General features: G+C 39.1%; 2 protein-coding genes across 2 annotated transcripts; both read right to left on the bottom strand.

Annotated features, from left to right (window-relative positions):
• Positions 1–9,084: 9,084 nt before the first annotated feature.
• On the bottom strand, positions 9,085–14,707 carry LOC110494229 (homeobox protein Hox-C8a). The gene is made up of 2 exons (XM_021569134.3): positions 12,110–14,707; positions 9,085–11,533 (listed from the first exon to the last, which is right to left on the bottom strand). Exons 1-2 carry the CDS (start codon positions 12,543–12,545, stop codon positions 11,193–11,195), a joined length of 777 nt encoding a protein of 258 aa, XP_021424809.3. The 5' UTR covers positions 12,546–14,707; the 3' UTR covers positions 9,085–11,192.
• A 2,066-nt stretch (positions 14,708–16,773) lies between these two features.
• LOC110494230 (homeobox protein Hox-C9a-like) lies at positions 16,774–19,596 on the bottom strand. Its single transcript, XM_021569137.3, has 2 exons — positions 18,941–19,596; positions 16,774–17,620 (listed from the first exon to the last, which is right to left on the bottom strand). Exons 1-2 carry the CDS (start codon positions 19,509–19,511, stop codon positions 17,376–17,378), a joined length of 816 nt encoding a protein of 271 aa, XP_021424812.1. The 5' UTR covers positions 19,512–19,596; the 3' UTR covers positions 16,774–17,375.
• Between the last annotated feature and the right edge of the window lie 1,318 nt (positions 19,597–20,914).

Consider the following 20,914-nt stretch of genomic DNA (forward strand, 5'->3'; position numbering starts at 1 on the left):
TAGTGTATATGTAGATTATAGCCTACACTTTATACACAAGTCTACCAGTTCAATAAACAAAACTAATACTTTCACAATGTTATGATGACACCACCACAATGTCACCAGAACATGTCTGCTCATGTTGCAATATGGTTCAGATAAATAACCAACTGAACAATGGGTCTTTTATCTACGCATGTGTTGCAGCTTTGCCTACCTATATAATATCAGTATGAAGGTTTATACAAAAGGCTATATCTGTGCGCATCTCAATGTATTGCCACAAATTAAAGACACGAGTCCTAAACATTAAAGCCAAAGCAATAGCCTAGGCCTGGTAATAAGGAATGGTTACTAATGAAATATTTACTTGGCTGCAGACTGAGAAAACATAATTCCTGAATCACACCAGGGCATAAGGCATCACACTTGATGTTTAAGGCATGTACCATTAAAGAGTTAAAGGAAAATTCCACCCCCCAATTTTGTTTTGTATTTGTTTCATTAGTCCATTGTTGATATAGTCCAAAAATGTTTAGCTTGTCAGCAATCAAGTTTTCAACATATGTAACTTTCAACATACAGAAATTATGCCTTTTGCATCATGATGCTAAACGCAGCATCATATGATGCAAAATGCATCATACGGGATCATTTCTGTATGTTGAAAGTTACATATGTTGAAAACTTGATTGCTGACAAGCAAAACGTTTTTGGACTATATCAACAATGGTCTAATGAAACAAATACAAAAAAAAATGTTTTGGGGTGGAATTTTCCTTTAAATAAAACAAGTAGCTCAAATGTAATAGGAACAATGTGTAAACTATCCCAGGCATCAATACACTCCCACGCCACAAGGTACCAGTTACTTTCTATGGTCTGATACAATAAGCATTACAACAAGTTAGTCCTGGTGTTTTTTTATTTTACCTTTATTTAACTAGGCAAGTCAGTTAAGAACACATTCTTATTTTCAATGACGGCCTAGGAACAGTGGGTTAACTTCCTGTTCAGGGGCAGAACGACAGATTTGTACCTTGTCAGCTCGGGGATATGAACTTGCAACCTTTCGGTCCAACGCTTTAACCACTAGGCTACTCTGCCGCCCCGTGATGCACATTGGCCCTCTTGACTATTTCTGTCAGAACCAAAATGATTGCTCACATGGGTTACAGCAAGCTACTAGGAACAGTTCCACTTGCAGATGTATTGGCCTTTCACTAAAACTTTGAGAGATGGAGGCTCAGGTCCTAAAAAGTTAATTCAACTCCACAAACCAATATTAATTCTATAACAAAAGAAAGCCTAATAGACACTCTTTTTTATTACAACGGCAGAATGTGTAGCTTATTACTAAACCATAATATATAGGCTACTACACAATTTGTTTTGCATTTGATATTTACACGAACAAGTAGACTGACGTTACAATATTTATGCCTATATCAGGCCAAAACCTTATGTCCATAGACCATAGACCTCACAGTGTCAATATAAGCATAGCATACATAATATGCATGATTTGGTCAACTTCTGCATTGACTCCCCGTTTAGTAAAATATATATATAACATCATTAGATCCATCCGATGGGCCACAGACCATTAGATTCATTTTAAACTAATAAGGACCGTTGAAACCCAAACTTACCCACGTTCTCCTTGCCACTACATGACTCACGTTCACTGGTCCAGCTGTTACGAGGGCGGGAGGGAAACCAAGAAGACCGACGAACCCAACTTTTTAATATCCTATAAGTGGCTGGTATTCTGTTTAACTCTGTAGAACGAAAGGATGGGTATTCGGGCTCTGAAGTGTCACAATACACTATCGGGAACCGAGTAGACTACTCTTGATCCACTTCTGACTTAACAGCGATGAGAGAGAGAGAGAGAGAGAGAGAGAGAGAGAGAAAGAGAGAGAGAGAGAGAGAGAGAGAGAGAGAGAGAGAACTGAATAGGGACGGGAAGCCATAAAGTCAGAGAGGGGGGGGGGGGAGAACGGGTAGCAGTGAAATAGGATGGCTAAACATGTAAGTGTGCTGCAAAATAAAACATATTCATGTATAGCACGCGAAAAATGCTGTTGCTTAGACGGGCAGGTCGTGTATCGATTGAGGATGCTAGTAATCAAAGTTCATGTTCATCGAGGGGAGTCACATGACAATCTACAGCCAATCCAAGTTCCGATTCAGTCGTAAACTTTTATTAGCTGCAAATTTCCCACCGAACAACCAGAAATGCGCTGCGCCCCCTTCGTCCCCGACCCATTTCTCTATATATTTCCTTCTTCATAAAGACACTTCACTATCTTTGGAATAAACTCAGCAACTCCAGAAACTCACATCTCATGCATTGTGGTGATGAAAGCTAGCCTTCTCCATTTCCTCGTTCGTTCCTTACTGTTGTCCCACCCTTTACGCAATTGTACAGCCAGTCTAGTCCTATATACTTTAATTTGGTTCTGTTTTTCTTTGCTCCTACCTCTGAAACAGTAACAGTCACATATCCTACATGTGCAGAACATCAAACTCCAGTCGAATATCGGTCCGAGATGCTGATAGCCTAGTACTCAAACAACCACTACATTGCGGTAGCCAAGACCTATGGCGATACTATGTGTTGACAATTATTTAAGACACAGCATAATACTGCATTTACACCGCTGTTGTATCCAGCAGACGCACCAAACACCCCTCCACATGCGCACACATGCGCATAAACATAGCTGCGACAAACTGCGCGCGCATGCTGTACCCTCATCCCAGGTCATTAGGAGCAGTTCATTCTGTAAATTATGGAGACCAGTAAAAATATTTATTAATACAAATATTGTATATATTTGCATGAAAACATTATTCTCCGGAACAGTAACAAATGCATGTGACCATTTGATTTGACGACAATATTGTCTAACTCTTCGAATCGAAATAGCCTAATTGATTTGATTATAATCATATTGGGTAGCCTATATTGCAAGTTGGTCTGTATAACATTGTATTATAACAACCACAGTGAGACCAGCCCTGATATTTATTCATGCGTTCATCCAATACATTTTGTTGGCTCTGTGAGCACATTGGGACATGTGTCTTAAATGAGGGAGAAACATGTTGCACCACACCCATTTAATAATAAACTTCTCATCTGTACAAAGGAACACAGTTTCACTATGCATATTTGCGACCGGGTCTGGTAACTCGTACGTCTGTATAGTTATCATATAATTAACGATATAAGTCTATATTGTTAACCATTATTATTAAGCCTTTTGTAATGAAGGTGTTCACTTGACCTCGAAGGATTAAAGATGCATGCGGCCTTCACATTAAGCATATTCCTCTTTCCACCTACATTATTATTTCTGACATTTGCGAGTCCATTTTTGTTACTGAACGACATTTGGAGAACATTCTTTGTGTGCATAGTGAATTAGCAATGGAGGATAACTCAAGATTGGCCATCATTGATAACACTGAAAACAATGAATAGGCTATGTGTGTTGGTGATTCTCGATTTATTTATTCACATTGTAAATACATTTCAGCCCACGTGAAATAAGTCAGCAAAATAAATACATCAAAGTTGGGGTAGGGCGGACTTTAAAAAAATTAAATAGCTAATATGAGTCTTAATTGTCTATATAACTGTGTATTAAGTTTTCCTCCGCTGCTTAAAATAGAGAAAACCAGACAATCATATTGCTTGTGGAGGCCAACACTGAAAGCGCCAGGAGTGGGTCAGAAGTTAACACAGAGACACTGGCGAGTTTATGTCGTCTATAAAGTTTTCAGGTGGTTACGACTTTATTATGGAAGTGGTCTTCCCTCACGGCAATATAAAGTACAAAGGGAGACGGGTAGACAATGCTCATTGACAATTGTCACTCTACAGAAAACTTCCGGAATTTCGGCAGTAAACAGCAGTAAACATATAGAATTGGCTAAATCTAGCCTGAGAACCTCAAGTCAAGAGAGTTTTACTATAAGTTAGGAGCCTTGTTTAGTTAAGAAGCCATATGAACATCTGACTGTGGCGGCGTTGATTGACATGGTGAGTCTTTTTATTCTTAAAAGTAAATCAAATTATGGATAAAACAAGAACATATGGACTTCTCAGAAGCTGTTCTTGAGTTGTTGTTGCAGGCTATGGCTATGTGTCCTTTTTATCTTAATCGAAGAGATGGTTTGAAAAAATATATTGAGGCTTATAAAAAATAAACATCACATCTGTACAAATGAACACAGTGGGGGCCCCGAGTGGCGCAGCTGCATCTCAGTGCTTGGGACGTCACTACAGACCCTGGTTCGATTCCAGGCTGTATCACAACCGGCTGTAGTTGGGAGTCCCATAGGGCGGCGCACAATTGGGCTGGGCACAATTGGTCCAGCGTCGTCCGGGTTAGGGATTGGCCTGAGTAGGACGTGATTGTAAATAAGAATTTGTTCTTAACTGACTTTCCTAGTTAAATAAAGGTTAAATAAAATATGATGTAAAAATATGCATAGGCTATGCACCCTATTCCAATTGTCACACTGCGCTGGTTACAAATATATTTTGTTTAAGCTCGATAAAACAACAAAAACCTAAAAAGATATTAGGAAATTGTTAGACAAGACCTATAGGCCTAAAATAACTAAACATTTAAATGAATATGTATTTTTTCCTGTAGACTGCAGTTTATTTCTGAAAACAAGTAGGCCTATGTGTAGACTATATGATTTCTTACATCATCTACTCTGAGTAGGTTATATGTTTTGATTGAATTTAAATAGGTAACACATTGCAAACATCTTGCATTGTAGCCTACTCCAATGGTTTTATAATGACGTATTGAATACAAGGGAATAAAACATACACATAAAAGCCCACACAGATATTTATCTTTCCATAAAAAAAGAGACATTTGCACTTGCATTTCCGTTACTGGTCAAAAAACAACAGGCCAACCTATTTCAAACAATACACTACAGTAATATAGTCTAATTATAACTATTTACATAATACAGTTTATCCGAAACCTAAAGTATTGTTGGCCCAATACTCTAATATTCTAGCCGACTGTCCTTTTATAACTGAGATAATTGAGATTGAGATAAAATACAGCTAAGCTATCTATCTGGTGATTGTATACCTCTAAATTGTATAGTGGTGATGATGTGGTGAAGAGGTAGGCGCGATGTAGACTTTTGACTCCAAAATACATGGAAAATGTCCCCTCAAAACACATGCATGTTGTTAATCTTTCCATGCATCCGGACAGCTATACACCGAGTCGGTATTTAAGCCATAAAGAGAAATTACCCTTGACCACGCCCACAAATTGGGGAAAACAAATATGATGTCCCATTGACCCACATTGTAAAAGAGCCAACTTCGTAGTTGGTATTTAGTTATACAGAAATAACAAAAAAAAAAGGCCAAAAAGCAACTGTGTTGTACATGTACAGGTTTAAAAACAGGTTTAAAAAATCCCGACCTACGGTTTGCAATGCTCCCAGGTTGGGAAATAGAACCTAAGAGAAAAGCCCTGTGGCTTCAGACAATTTGGTGTGGAGAGTGGGAATTTGTGGGGACCAGGTGTCCAACTAAGTAGGCTACAAGCAGATATGTGTTGAAAATATTTCAACACTGGTAAGATATTTAACTAATTTAGTGTAGTCCGTTTGTAACTCCACTCACTACTTGTAGCTTTATAGTTATTTTGTAAATTCACTCTGGTGTGCCAGAGTGTGCTCAGATTGGCTCTGGATATTGGTAAATTCAGAGCATTGTCAGATTGTCCATTCATACATTCATAGGGTGCATTTGTAAATTCACTCTGGCTATCTACTCTGATTTCAGAGCACTCTCGTTGGAGTGTACCAGAGCGCAGCATAATTTATGAATTTACAATGCTCAACGCCAGTTGAATATGGCCTGTGTCAGTAAACGTCGGCAAAAAGCTAATTGTTGCCAGCAACACAGTTACAGTCACCAACACTCTGGATAACATGAAAACAGCCTAACCAGCTCCGCTAGGGAGAGTAAAATGGTCAGAGTGAGGTGTTCTCTCATTTGTGTCTAGAAGTAGCTAGCAAGCTAGCCAACATTAGCCAATTAGCTTGGGTGCTTGACTGCCGTTTTGAGGTCAGAACTCTCGGATCAACCCGCCAGAGCGTCCAGTGTACGCTCTGACTAGAGTGAAACGCTCTGAATTTACATACGGACAATTTGACAAGGCTCTGAATTGACAAACCCCCAGAGCGCACTCTGAAACTCCAGATTGAATTTATGAACACTCATAATGCTTCGCTCTCAGAGAGTTCAGAGCGCACACAGGATGCTCTGGTCGAGGAGTAGGGTTGATTCGAGTGTTCTGACCTCACAACGGCAGTCAAGCACCCAAGCTAATTGGCTCATGTTGGCCTTCCAGACACAAATGAGAGAACACCTCTGACCATTTTACTCGCCCTAGCAGACCTGTTTAGGCTGTTTTCATGTTGTCTAGTGTTGGTGACTAACTATGCTGCTGGCAACATATTTTTTAAATGCCAACATTTACTGACACCGGTCATATACAACAGATGTTGCGCGTTCGTAAATTAATCAGCTATACTGCGCTCTGGCACACTCAGACGAGAGTATTCTGAAATCGGAGTAGATAGCCAGAATCAATTTATGAACGCACCCTTAATGTTCTAGTTGGTAGTTTGCTAGCACTCACTCACTTGGCTAACGATAGAAATGAGAACGCTTGGGAGCAGGTACTGTTGAAAATACATCTTTAGACATGTACTTTTCTTAAATTTAGTTTTGCAATGGACTTTAAACATGCAGAAAACAAGAAGATTGCGTTTGAAAAAGGTGCAAATTCGGTAACCAACGTCAGCACCGATTGTTTTCCCTACACGGGGCAGACAGAGATTTGGAGGCCCCAGGCAGATGCCAGTCTGTATATAATGTCACCAACCTCTATACAGGCAGGCCTCAAACAAGAATAGCTCTGTGCGCAAGCACGAACGTGCACACAAACAATTATATTTTTGGCACCTAGTACCTTGGTAGGAAGTACCCAAATGGATATTCCATATTTACGCATCTACATGCATTGGAAATGAAGGCCTAGGCAAGAGTTTAGGTGAGCAAACACTTTCTATGTACCAAAACAGTCTCTGTTGATTGGTCAAATAACTCCTTACATGAATTGTGTCTCAAACAAACATTTTCTCTTACCCACTAGCAGTACAGGCTAGCGGGTGTATCCCGTATCCACACCTTCGTACATTGAGCTGAATGAAAACAAGGTTGTGATAAAAACATATCTTCGCTATATTTAAGATAGGGGAGAGTGGGGTAAATTGACCTAAAGGAGTAAATTGAGCCACCCTTGTTTCTAGGAAACCATACACAAAATGTATAATTTGACCAAATATTTAGGAAGAGGTCATAATTTCGTGGAGTCTGTGGAGGAAGAAACCCCACGGAAAAAGTGGTAAGCAAGTTAGGTCCGAAAAACGGATTTTCACCAAGTCAAATGAATTTATAGAGTTTTCATGGTGCTTCTATCTAAACCAAAGTAGATCATTTTAAGATTGTTTTATACATGAGTTAGGGTCTCTCTTAGCTTCAATATGAGGTCCTAAACCTAGCATGAAAGTGCATCATTGTAGCTGTGGGGGCTAATTTGTCAAATTGGTTGCCTTGGAGTAAATTGAGCCAATGGTTGAGCCAATGGGCAAGTTGAGAGAATTGAAGTATTTTCTTCCCAGGCATAATTCAATGCATTATCGCTGGAATATGAGGTAACAACAAGGCTTGGGCCTATGTTAAAAGTGTTTTTAAAAAGTAATAAGTGTTTGTTACACCCTGACTACACCGCTCGCGTTGCGTGCGCGAGCGTTGCAAAATAAATTTAGAAATCTATATTATTCAGTTATTGTACCCACACTGCTCGTGCGCGCCAACGAGCGTCTGTGTTGCCATGGGCTAAAATAGAGTCAGTTCTATTTGTGACGCAGATCGCGCTGCAAGTCCTGCCTCTCCCATCTCCTCATTGGTTTATACAAGTAGATACCCACGTGCCTTCTCCTCATTGGTTATTCCCACATGGGTGACTGAAAGACAAACTGCGCTGTCGGTCATCATGGTAATACTATGAAAGTTTAGATGCCAATCGCCATATAAGTTCAAAGTTGAAACAGCCTGGAAGGAGGAGAGATGACTAGAAACGATGTGGTTGACCGTTTTATGCGTGGATTAATTGTCGGAGTGGAGGACCTTGTGCATTTCAAAATAACAACTCAATGTTTATATCCCAGGACAAATTAGCTAGCTGCAAGCTAGCTAAATAGGACAAATTAGCTAGCAAGTGCAAGCTAGCTAGCTAAATTGACACAATGTTTAATGCTTTTCGACCTGTCCCAAAATTAATGTAATTGGTTCAGAGTTTGTTTTGATATTTTAACCTGCGAGTCGTGATCGTGTTTGGTGTGGGGGGAGAAAATAAATGTATGCACGATGGCGGACGATGGCTCACGCGCGCAACTGGTTTGATTGTGAATATGCTGAATTGTCTTTGGGAAATAAAGATAGACATGGGTTTAAAAAACGTAGTAGTAATATTTCATTCAGTACAGAAATGTGTGGGAGGCTTAACTTACCCTAACCCACAGCTCAACTTACCCCATACCCAGGGTTAGTTGTGCCACTTTTCTGGGGACAACTTTTCTGGGGACAAAACTGTATTTTTTTTGTTTTCAAAACTGTAATGTTTACATGAATTCTGATTATTTCCAGTGATGCACAACATCCTGAAATATTTGTAGATATCTTTGTTAGAAAGAGTACTATGTTTACCTTGACAGCGTGATGCTGAAATTAAAATATAGCTAAATTTAACCCGCTCTCCCCAATTGTGATGTTTAAATGTTATCTTTCTTATAATTCACTGTTGTGTGTGTGTGTGTGTGCGTGTGTGTGTGTGTGTGGTGTGTGTGTGTGTGTGTGTGTGTGTGTGTGTGTGTGTGTGTGTGTGTGTGTGTGTGTGTGTGTGTGTGTGGGCGTGTGTGTGCGTGTGTGTGTGTTGGGTGGATTATGGGCTCAATAATGAGGAAGAGAAATTCAGGTTTTGCCATTTATTTCAACAAGTCAATGTCAAGGGTGTGTGCATTCAGAACCAACATCCCCTCCTTTAACTTAAAACATAAGAAATCAAGCTTATCAATACAACAAGATATACGAAGAGATACGTAGAGGTCATCATCAGTGCAATACAAAAACGAGTCTATTGGATCATCACAATAATGTAATAATGTTTAAAAGTTGATGAAATATTCGAAGAAGTGCAATTCCTCTTTCAATTATAACATAGGCTGTTGGTTAAATAAATGTGCATTAGGCTACTTTAGGCAGTTTAAGTTGTTGGGACACCAATGTTTGTGACAAAGTCCAATGGCTGACTAGCTAGTATGACGTGACGCAGAGACACTTGTTTCAAAGATATATCAATATAGGCATAGAACTGTACCGCCACAAGTAGCACCATAAGTATCATGCAATCAAATGCAATAAATGTGTTATAGGCCTGTCCTTGGACTGCCTTGTCACTTTCGTAAAAATGTATAGATCAACATTGTTAATGACAATACAGCTTTGTTGGTAGAGTTAACATTACCTCCAAGGGAGTCCTATTTAGGCAGTAAAGGCTTATTTCCCGATATTCAAATCAGCAGTAGGCTAATAATCACATAAGCCTAAGTTATTGCTGCCTTCCCATATGGTTAGAATCTTTGATTTATCTAAATTAGGTCAAGAATCAATAAATATTCAATATATGGAGAATTTCTTATTTGTTTTGTTTTTGATAGGCTTATCGGATTGAATATGTCCGAGCAGTTGCAATCCAAAAAATACATTACAATACACACACTAGTATATTTGAGACAATAATATGAAATATCCGTTATGAAATGTACCTCCTAAGCAATAATCCATATTGCAATTTCCCACATTATAGAGACTACTCATGACTCCAAATGTGAAATTGACAGTGGCCAATAAAAAAAACTCCCATCACCCCAATAAACATACAAATCCACATAAATAATACTTCGGAGGAAAAACAAAACACAAAAAGTACAAATAATGTGTATTAATAATCAACCCTTTTCCTCGAATGACAACATTGATTGAACATTGAAACATTTCTAGCCATCCTCCGCTTGTACATTCTGTGGACCATATGAGTGTTTTGCTAGTGCTTTGTCTCTGTGGTATGTGGGCATTTGCATCGTTTTAAGCTAGATATTATAAGCAGTGATTATCCTCCTAAAGATAGCTATTTTCTGCAAAACAGAGCTGGGCATCGTTTCCCAGAGCCTTCGTAGCGTTAAGATCATCATTAGAACCTTCATACGATGTATCTTTAGTAGCCGAGGTGTTTCCCAGAGCCTTCGTTAGTATCGTGGCTCTTAACAACCTTCGTACATGTAGAAGTGATCCAGACCACTCGTAGAGCAGCCGAAGTGCATCCTTAAACGCTTTTTTTGCCCTTCCGTGTGACTTTATTCACAGAAGATCTCCGATAAACATGAAATCAAGATGTCTGACTGTAACTGCCGTTAACTTCAGAATGAAGTTGACTACAAGTTGACTACAAATACAAAGTTGCCAAAGTATTTACAATTGTTACAAACAAGTGAAGGATAACATTTCGCTTAAAAATAAAACTGAGATGACTGCATTAAATATCAATAGGCTAGATTAGCCTATATAGGCTATTTCAATCTTACTGAAATCAATGTAATGTTGAATCAATTGAGTTCTATTTTGCGACTAGGCTAATGTCTGTAATTTTTGCCTCTATGTGTTTCATGATGTGTGACAACATGTGCGCAATGATGTGCCCAATTTGTGAGTTAGTGCATTATGATTGGGTAAGGATAATATGCTGCCTACAATAGCCTATGTGCAGGCATAAATTGCAATATCTCTATAGAAGCTGATCCGTCGTCAGTATTGTGGAATATTTGTTTTTGTGTTTTAAATGTGTCTTTAAAGGATTTGTCTTACTTGTTAACCCAATAAAACGGTGGTCATGAAATGTGATCTCTCTCTCTCTCTCTCTCCCTCTCTCTCGCTCTCTCTCTCAATTCAATTTACCGGGCCTCTCTATCTCTCTACCATCTTCAACTTTAAGCCATGTAATCATAAAAAATAGCAATTCAAATCACTCTTTTGTGTTCTCTTCCTCTCCCGTTTCCTTTTTGTCTCCTTCTTCCCCTTCACCGTCATCGTTGCCTTCATCTTCGCACTCACCCTCGCCCTCTGCCTCTCCCTCCACCTCCATCTCTCCTCTTTGGCCCGGAAATTTGTCTTTGTTGTTCTCCTTTTTCCATTTCATCCGTCGGTTTTGGAACCAAATCTTAACCTGCCGCTCCGTCAGCCCTAAAGCATGAGACACCTCGATCCGACGCTTACGGGTGAGGTAAGGGTTGAAGAGAAATTCCTTCTCCAACTCCAGTGTTTGGTATCGACTGTAGGTCTGTCGGCCACTGCGTCTTCCGGGGGCTATAGAATGGAAATAGCACTTACAATTAAGCAGGTATCGTTGCAAGACCTGTATGCTATTAGTTTACACTGCTATTATATATATATATATATATATATATATATTTTTTACAAAAGATTGATTGGTGTATGTGTGTGTGCCGGAGGTAGTTCGGAGAACTAGAACTTGTTTGAAATCTGCTAGAGGTTGGTGACATCCACATTTTGTTTACAGTATATTCCAAGACTGTAGCCAAGCCTCTACCGTTGGATAGCTGTAGGGATTCATGTGAAGATAAACGCCATGCCAAGGGCTTCTGGTGAACTTTCACTGAATTCGTTTTTACTGTTGTTATTCATCTCTGCTCATTTTCTTATCTACTACTAGCGATCAACGGAGCCGCGGTGAATGGCACAGCACTGACTCAGATTAACTGGCATTTTTGAATCATTGCGCCACGGTTAACGGATAAAGTCCTACTGAGTGATAAGTGATGATCCGAAAACGTAATCATAAGTTAGCAGATGTAGGCTACATGCCATGAAAAGTACAACAACATAACCACACAAGAGCATATTAAAACGTAGCCTACTAACCGTGCGGTCTCATCCATGGAAACATGAGACTAGGAGACGGGTTTTGATTTAGGTGGCCTTGTCCTTCTCCGAGGTTAGTGCCATTTGACGATTTACAGTCTGGGTATTGCGCCACGCTCGCCTCTTGTTGGGTGCCATAAAGCGTTTGTCTCGGAAGGGCTTCGTATCCATAAAATTTTGTGGCATCTCCATGGCATGCCAAGGCGCATGGATTCTGCTGGTAGCCTGGTGTGGAGATCCCCGGCGTCCCACTGTGGAAGAAGTCTTGGACGTGATGGGGCGGGTGCTGAAAGCCTGGCGCCGCCGATCCTGCACCGTACACCAGCGCGTGGCTCCGGGTGACGCTTTGAGGGAACCTGCAGTCATAGTAAGTTGGTTCCAACGTTTCACCGCCTTTGTACTTGGAAAAGAGAGGGTTCACAAAATAGGAGCTCATGTTTTTCTATTCACAATGTTACAGCTGAAGAACTTGGTTTACGACCATTCCAATTACTGCCTTAGTCCTGTTCCAAACCCAATACATAAAACGAACGAAACCACAAAATCATAGAGACAGGTTTAACGAATAAGATAATAACTCCTGTTTCCTTATTCACCACCGTTCTGTTCCAGCACTGCCCTGCTACCAATGGCAGTCCTTTGCTTTTTCTTGCTTTTTCCTTTTGCAGCTTCAAATCAGCTTCTTATGTCGTGAATGGTTGATGTGTGCTATAGCTAAAGTTGGCTAGCCCCTTCCACACACAGTCACAAGCGTTTTTGACCCCCCCCCCCCCTACCTCTCTCCGCACCAACCGTCAACCCCCTCCCATTCTCACGGCGCTCTCGAATGTCTATACCTTGAAGCGGACTAGCAGGAAGGGATTGTGCATTTTGCTTATAAGAACAAGAAAAAAACTTTTTCTGTAGCCTAGACTAGGCCTATATGTAAACTATCCTTTTGTTTGGTCTTATAGGCTATGCATTGTCTACTTGAATGAGTAGTGGTACATTTCTAAGCACAACAAATGGAAATCTAGACATTTCTCTCTAGTTTATAGGCCTACCTTTATTGCTCTTAAGAAAGTGATTAAAAAAACTATTCTGACTGCTAAGGCAGGGTTTATGCATTGCGTAAAGAATTTACATTCACGCACACACGTGCGCGCACACAGTTTACATCCGCACACCCAGTGGCAGTGGAATTCAGAAAAGGTATTGTAGCCTATAGCCTATTGAAAGTAAAATATTTGAGTTGAAATGGTTAACATGTAAAAAAATTGTATTTGCTAATAACAAATCATAAACATTTTGTTTATATTGTTTTTCTATTGCCAGCATGATTTTATAATGCTTAAATAGTTGTTGATGCCATTGATGTATTATTATTATAATTGTACATGACTTACACAATTATGAATGAAAATAAAACTGTAATAAATGTGGTTGGTTGAATTATTTTGTCTTTCATTAAAGCAAACATCATACAAATATTACAATATGTTTACAATAACAAAGACGAGACATTAGACATTAAGTTTGGCCGAGATGTTCTGATGTTCTTTTGAGGACGTAGCAGGTGTATCTTAGGCTACTCAGCACTACACCTATCGGCTATCCATAAAACACATCGATACAATAGTATTAGTCAGTTATAACTCAACGAAGTGTTCTTTATAATAATACAACAAGAAAAAAGGAGATAGAGGCAGACAGATACATGAGTGTCGTAAGACATAGGCGAGATAAATTGCGCTATCGATCTTTTTTTTTTAAGAAGAAGAAAAAAAAGATTGGCATATCTCAGATAACTACTGCCCATAGTAGAGTGAAGAAAGATACTTATTCTCCGTAAAAGTTACGCGTAGACTATTAATAAGAGGTAGGCTATTGACAAAAAAAACGGGCCCTGTTGGTTGTTCAGTTGTATTAATTGGTTGTTCATCTCTACATTTATGACCAGTAGACCTAATCATTGGTCTAGTCTGTAAGGACACCATCTACCTCGAAGTCCCCCACAGGCTTCCGATACAGGTTATATATAGGGGAACAGGCTACACGGGCTCGGACGTTTTCAATATTTAGTCAACAGCGACATCTAGTGGCATTTTGGTGTGTGGTACTACACCAACTGGACTAGTGATAGACCTACAGTACTTCACGTAGCCATGAGAGTGTGATTTCGGGAAATATAGGCTAGGCCTACACATTTGGTAGAAGATTCAGTCTCTTCGGTTCTTGAAAAGTACACATTTTATTTCGTGTCCTCAACTTTTATAATTATAGGCCTACTCTTTCTTCAATGTTTGGGTTGGGATTAATGTTGAGACTGTGTAGTAGTAGTGCATTGCAATTCTATTTCAATCTGGCATGATTACACTATGATCCACAATAATTTATTGACATTTAGACAATTTGGAAGGAATAGGTGCAACTCTCGCTCACAATTAAAATATTGATGCTTTATTTATCTAATTCTTTATTTATGCTTTATTTATCTAATCTAGGTTAAAATCATGACATTTCGAAAGTCAATGGCCTTCATCCGAATGAAAACAAAATGGGAATGGACACAATAATATTGTATTTAGGGAATACAATTGAATTGACATTTAGACAAAAAAAAACTAAGATAGAAAAACGAAATCTTTGCTGAAAATTATTTTTAAAAATGTATTTTTCATTTTTTATTATTATTATTATTATAAACTTCACCATCATCATCATCATCATCATCATCATGATTATTATTTATTAGGCTATAATACTATTGGTGGTGTTGTATGGTAGGCTATATAATGATAGCGGAAGATTGGATATAATTAAAGTATATGCCAGTATGAATCATATCAATAGAATGCTTCTACCACAAATGGGCCTATTGCTACGACTGGTAGCTTGCTATTTGATAACTTCTTCTAAAGATACAAATCCTATAGCCTAATAGTGAAAGTAGAAACAATAACCATTTAATAATGAGCAAAACATTTTTATCAGTCATAGCGGTCTTCATAATTGTTGGCATATAGTCATAGCAAACTAGAAATTATGGCATGGTGGACATTTAAAGGCTATACAGAAGCCATAGACAGGCCAAAGTCATAAATAGATGGGTATGGGTTGAATTCAATCGAGGCTATTTCAGATTTACGGAAATGTCCATTAGACCGGGGACAGTGTCAGCGTTCAAACAGAATATTGGTGCACTGTGCTAGATTTGGAATAAAGGAAGTGGAATTTGGGCCCTTTCATGTGTTGCTCTTTCCCCCTCCGCCACATGCAGAGTGGAAAAATAAAGCGGGCGGGAGTCACGTTTGCAGTAGACAAAAACAAGTGCAATAAGCCCCCTGTAAAACGAGCACACCATATCCTCAAATAAGAACAATAAAGTAATTTACTCCAGACGTCTAGACAGCTCTGCCAGGGTTGCTTTGTTATTTGCTTTGTTATTTTACATTCGAGACAAACAGCGCTACACGAGGGAAATGTCCAACTATACTAGGCTCTATAATCTCTGCATGCTGTCAGTATTGTTTGTGGCACTTTTTTAAAAGGAAAGCTAATTTAGTAAAGCGAGCAAGAAGGAAAAATAAACGCCAGACAAGATACTTCACACATCCTCTCAAATGAATTGATAGAACGCAAAATATGACTGGCAAATTAGTGTGGTGTCCAAGATGTTCAAAAATAACATCATGACAAAGGGTGTGAGCAAATCTGTCGACGTTTGTTGTGGGTTATATGTCTCACATACCCACGACACATGACCATTGTTACCCATCTAAACTGCAACATAGAGCGCCAACTCAGCCACAATAGCCTCGAATCAAAGACCGATAGTTTGCATGACACATTGCCCTATTGAAAGTTACGTCGTAATGTCATCAATGTGTAGGCCCTATGTTCAAGATTTGTGATGTGACAACAAGACTCATATAGCCAACATTTTGATTAAAATATTGTGGAGTCCATAGGCACAAGAAGGCTGAGAAAAAAAACAATAAAACAACTCACGTGGTCCAAGATCTAACAACCTTTTGTCGTAATCTAGCCTACACCTTGTTTAAAATTAAGCACGGGCTAAAGCCCTACATTGAGATAGGTCCATACAACGTGGTTGCATGAAATGCAGTCTGACCTAGAAAATAGGCCTTTATTATACCCGAGTCACAATAATGAAGTTACACCGTGTGGCAAGTTTTGTTAACTGATCACCAATTAGAAATATAGCCAGGTTTAGACTGATGCGGACGTTTGTACTACAGAAAACATTTCAATGCCAGAATGTCAACCTAAAAGCTATTCGTTGAAATTTTTGCAATAATCTGAAATGATTATGAAAGGATAACACGTATAAAGGAAGCAACGTGATGTTTTCTGAGCAATGAGTTTACACAGTGCCTCAAATGTCACCTAATGTTTCTCCCAGAACCATTCAGATTGCAGAAAAAAAGTGGAGGCAGGAAGTGGTCAGGAAACGTGCATTATGAAAGGAAATAGAAAATGAAGAATAATGAGTTAAAAGTCACAGCTGCTTTCAATAAGAAGTGGCCCGTATATCTAACTGTAGAATGTAGCCTATTTGAATTGTTGAATTACTAATCTCATAACAAGAATTTACTGCGTCTTGAACACTGCCATCTCCCAATGTCATTTTTTGCATATGTTAATATTTCTGATCAATGTAAGAGTTTTTTAAACGTTTTAATAAGAATGACATAACAAATACAGAAAATTAGACTATTTGGGTTATATTTAAAGATGACCAAAATCTACAGTATACAGTATAAAGTTCAAGTGTCGAGAGAAAAATAAGATTTAAAGACATACAGGCTACAACTAAATATATATTCACAGACGAAAACACAGACAAACGTTCCATGTACCTTGATGCATTTTCGTGTACAAAACACTAATTTACACTTGAATAAGATGCAACATGTACAAAAATACACAGGTTTTGTTATACACGTGAACAGATGAAACACCATTCACGCATAGTTATCCAACTTCCCCTTACAGGCTACCTTTCTTTACCAAAATCCCATTTGTGGGTCTTGACATGAAACAGTAGGCCTACTAACGAATAAATAGTCTAAACAAGCTGCATACATTCATATTGAGACGTGGGCCTAAATTGCGCTGTGCTACCTTGCCAATAATAGGCCTATGGCTTAATTATATCAGATAAAAAAGGAAAGTAGTATCTATCAAGAGGAGAGACCATCGCCCACAGTTCATGAGTGGCATTTTTCTGAATGTGTACTTGTCAATGTGTCCATAGGGCACGTTACTGCTCATTGGTTTCTGTCTTCTCTTTATTCATTTTCTTCATCTTCATCCGCCGATTCTGGAACCAAATTTTGACCTGTCTCTCGGTCAAATTAAGAACCAGAGCGACCTCATAACGACGGTCCCTGGTAAGGTACATATTGAACAAAAACTCCTTTTCGAGTTCGAGAGTCTGATATTTTGTATATGGACACCGTTTCTTCCTTGTTGAACGAGCGTGTATCCAATTCGCCACCGGGTTGCCTGTAAAATGATAGGACAGATAAAAAAGTAAATAAATTGAACACTTCTGATGAACTTTTACAGTGTATAAACTACAAGTTACTTTAAGAGCATTATCATAAACACTTCAACACACAATAAACCAAACAGAGAGCATCATACCTCTCTTGATTTTCTAAAACTACAATAAGCCTGGTTCAATATAATCCACGTACATTGTCAAGTGTGTCATCAATGTTTTCCTTAATAATTATAAGTAAGTATCTCTCTTATAGACATCCATATTTTAAGAGCGTCAACAGTGCTAGAAAAGTACCGAGTCGTAAAACTGTGAGTGCGCCCGTTTGTTTTATTGGCCCATAAATGATTTTAAAAGCCTTTAGCTTCAAGTCTCGGCAGGTCTGCAACAGATACAGCTAGATGCATTTCACCCTGGCATTCCTGTTGTGGCCTCAAATATTACGTTCTGTGTTTATTGCAGGGAGTTTGCTCGCTGTTGTCATGTTTTTCTAAGTACTGATATGAGGAACTTTCAATATCAATGGTTGTGGTCCTCGCTTAATAGGTTGCATCTCAACGTTATGTTTTGTGACTTAGGCTACTCTGCTTCGGTTGTACCAGAACTATGAATATTCACGTGAGAAATAAGCCATTACTGACTAAATAATACGTGACAATAAACCAGTATAGATTTACAATACATTTTTAAAAAACGAGCTATTATAATCATACTGCAGATCAAATCTATGGTGACTTTTGATCGTTTCTACAAGCTGTATAAGCCTTTTAGGCCTTTGGATGTGCATTCCAATAGTAGGCTATTAACCCAGAATGCAAATAATAATAATAATTCCAGTAATAATAATACATTCATAAATAATCCACTGTAAATCAAATTCTATGATTAATAGGGCCACACCTCTTGTGTATGAATCCTGCATACCACATCAAATGTATCTAAGTAAAATAAAATATGCTTTTACGCACAAAATAAATGCGTTTACGTACAAGTTTAAGCCATGTAAGACGGTGGAGTTTACTAGTACTACTAATCTCGTCAATGAAAAGCTTGATTCCAGAGTTCCCCATTTTATAGCCGTTTTATAGCTTCTTTCTATTTTACAACCTTAAGGGGATTGGCGTTTGTCCTGTCTAACACTGTCTAACAGCCCCCAGTTCCCCTCGCGTTCAAAGGGAAGGGAAAATAGATTTCGTTTTATAGTAGGACAACAGACAAGGAGCGAAAACCCCATGGAAGACAAATACCCCCAACTCACCCACAAACAAACGACTCCAATAGCCGGTTGTAAAACAGCGTAAACTGCCATGGCTTCTACTTACTTGGGTCAAATTCTGGCTTGCCGTCTTTGTGCTTTCCAGAAGCCAAAACCTCTGTCTCTGGAGAAGGGATGATCTGCTGTGTCTTGTCTCGGATGTCCACCGAGGTGTTGTAGAAATAATCCGGGTATCCGTGGCGGTTAAAGGCGATGGAGTCTCCGGCCCCGGACTGAGGAAAACCATCTGTTTTGAGTCCGTAGTGTCTGCCGTTCGCAGGATAGCCTGGGAAGGATATTGTTCCAGATATGGGCTCTAGCCATGAGCGAACATACCTCGAGTCCGTTCCAATGTGAGGTTGGTGGGTGTATGGGTGGTATACCACTGAAGACTGGGGGTGAACTGGGCCCCAGGAGGAGGTAAAGACAGGAGGTTTCGGCGCAAAACTGCAGGAGGGGTATTCGGAGCACTCTGGTGCTAGCGTCGTCGGTCGAGAACCGGTGGGGAGAAGCTCTGGGGCTGAGAAACGCGATGTCAGCACATCCTCGCTCTCATGGTTTATCAAAGAATCTACATAATAATTGTTTATGGGACCAGTGGTCGACATGACGATGCCTCTCGTCTCTTTAACATGCATCCGATTATTATATGGACTGTATGTGTACTTTAAAACAAATCTTACCCGTAGAACAATCAAGCCAGGTAATTATTTATTCTGGGGTTCTTCGACTCTCATTGGCCACCACTGAACACGTGATTATATTTACCCCAAAATTATACAGTCGATTAATGCGCATGCACTCCTAGGACTGTGATGTACCTCAGACATTTGAATGCTATTTATGTATAGGATTTATATTGTATGAGCAATCATTAAGACGGATTCACCACCTATCATTTTTTTTCGTTTTTCCTTGTCTATAAAAAATGGAGAACGGTAGGCTATATCCCCTCGTGTTGGAGCATGAGGTACATTGATCGCAGAGCACGATACCCTATTTCTCGACGTAATTTATATTTTTATCGACCATAATCTGAATGATACATTTGAAATTTGAGGGATATTTTAAAAGTAAAACAATTTAGGAAAATACGAATGCCTTTTTCCTTTAGAGTTGTTCCAATCTGAAAGCACCGTGGACTTCAATGGTCATAACATTGCTGTAACATGCACAATAGCGAAAAGAGATTAAAGATCCAATAATACAATAATATACAACACATGTTTGATTCACATGAGGCTTTGTAGTTAATGGAGTCTAAAACTTTGTGTCTGTGTAGATTCGGAACTCTTGCCCACCACTGCTGCCTAATTCGGATAGAGGCCGCTCGTGTTTTTATGTCCCTCAATAAATGTTTATGAGGACCATTTGATTGTTCATAAATGTGTCGTTAATCAAAAAAACACAACTGATTAATTCATATTATCGCATAAACATAAATCCAACATAGACGAAGAACAAGAAGCAAATTACAACTATTGCACGAATGACAATATAAAAACAACATTCCACAACAATTTAATGCAGGAAAACAAATAACATGCTAAACCTATGCATCTGAAAGGAGTTGGGAATCCCTGGTCTGAGGGACAATTCGGAGTAGGCCTAGACATAGGCCGATCCATAAAATAAAATGTTGGTTGGATGGTGTGTCGACAACAGCAAATAGCCTAGACCTACCACAACATAGTGTATTTGTGATCATGTAGGCTAGTCAGTCCCTATGTATATAATGACTGAGCGCCTTGTGGAGTAAGTCCAGTTTAAATGGGGTTTAAGTGGTAATATTGCGGTATATCTGGTGTGCAGTTAAGGGTGACACTGTTCTCGTCTCTTGGGTGTTGACTTTGCTATTTCTCGCCCACCAGTTTGTGTGCATGCTCTACTACACATGCACCTTCCAACCTCACACTTTAAGTTGTGGTCATCAGGGAAAATAAAGCATAATAAGTCAATTGAATAACCTTGCAAAAATAGCAAACCTGCAATTGCCACCTGATCTCTTTAAGAAACCTTTGGAATGGGTAGCCTACATCTG

This window comes from Oncorhynchus mykiss, chromosome 17 (assembly GCF_057628025.1).
Source record: "Oncorhynchus mykiss isolate SJ-2025 chromosome 17, ASM5762802v1, whole genome shotgun sequence".
NCBI classification, from domain to species: domain Eukaryota; kingdom Metazoa; phylum Chordata; class Actinopteri; order Salmoniformes; family Salmonidae; genus Oncorhynchus; species Oncorhynchus mykiss.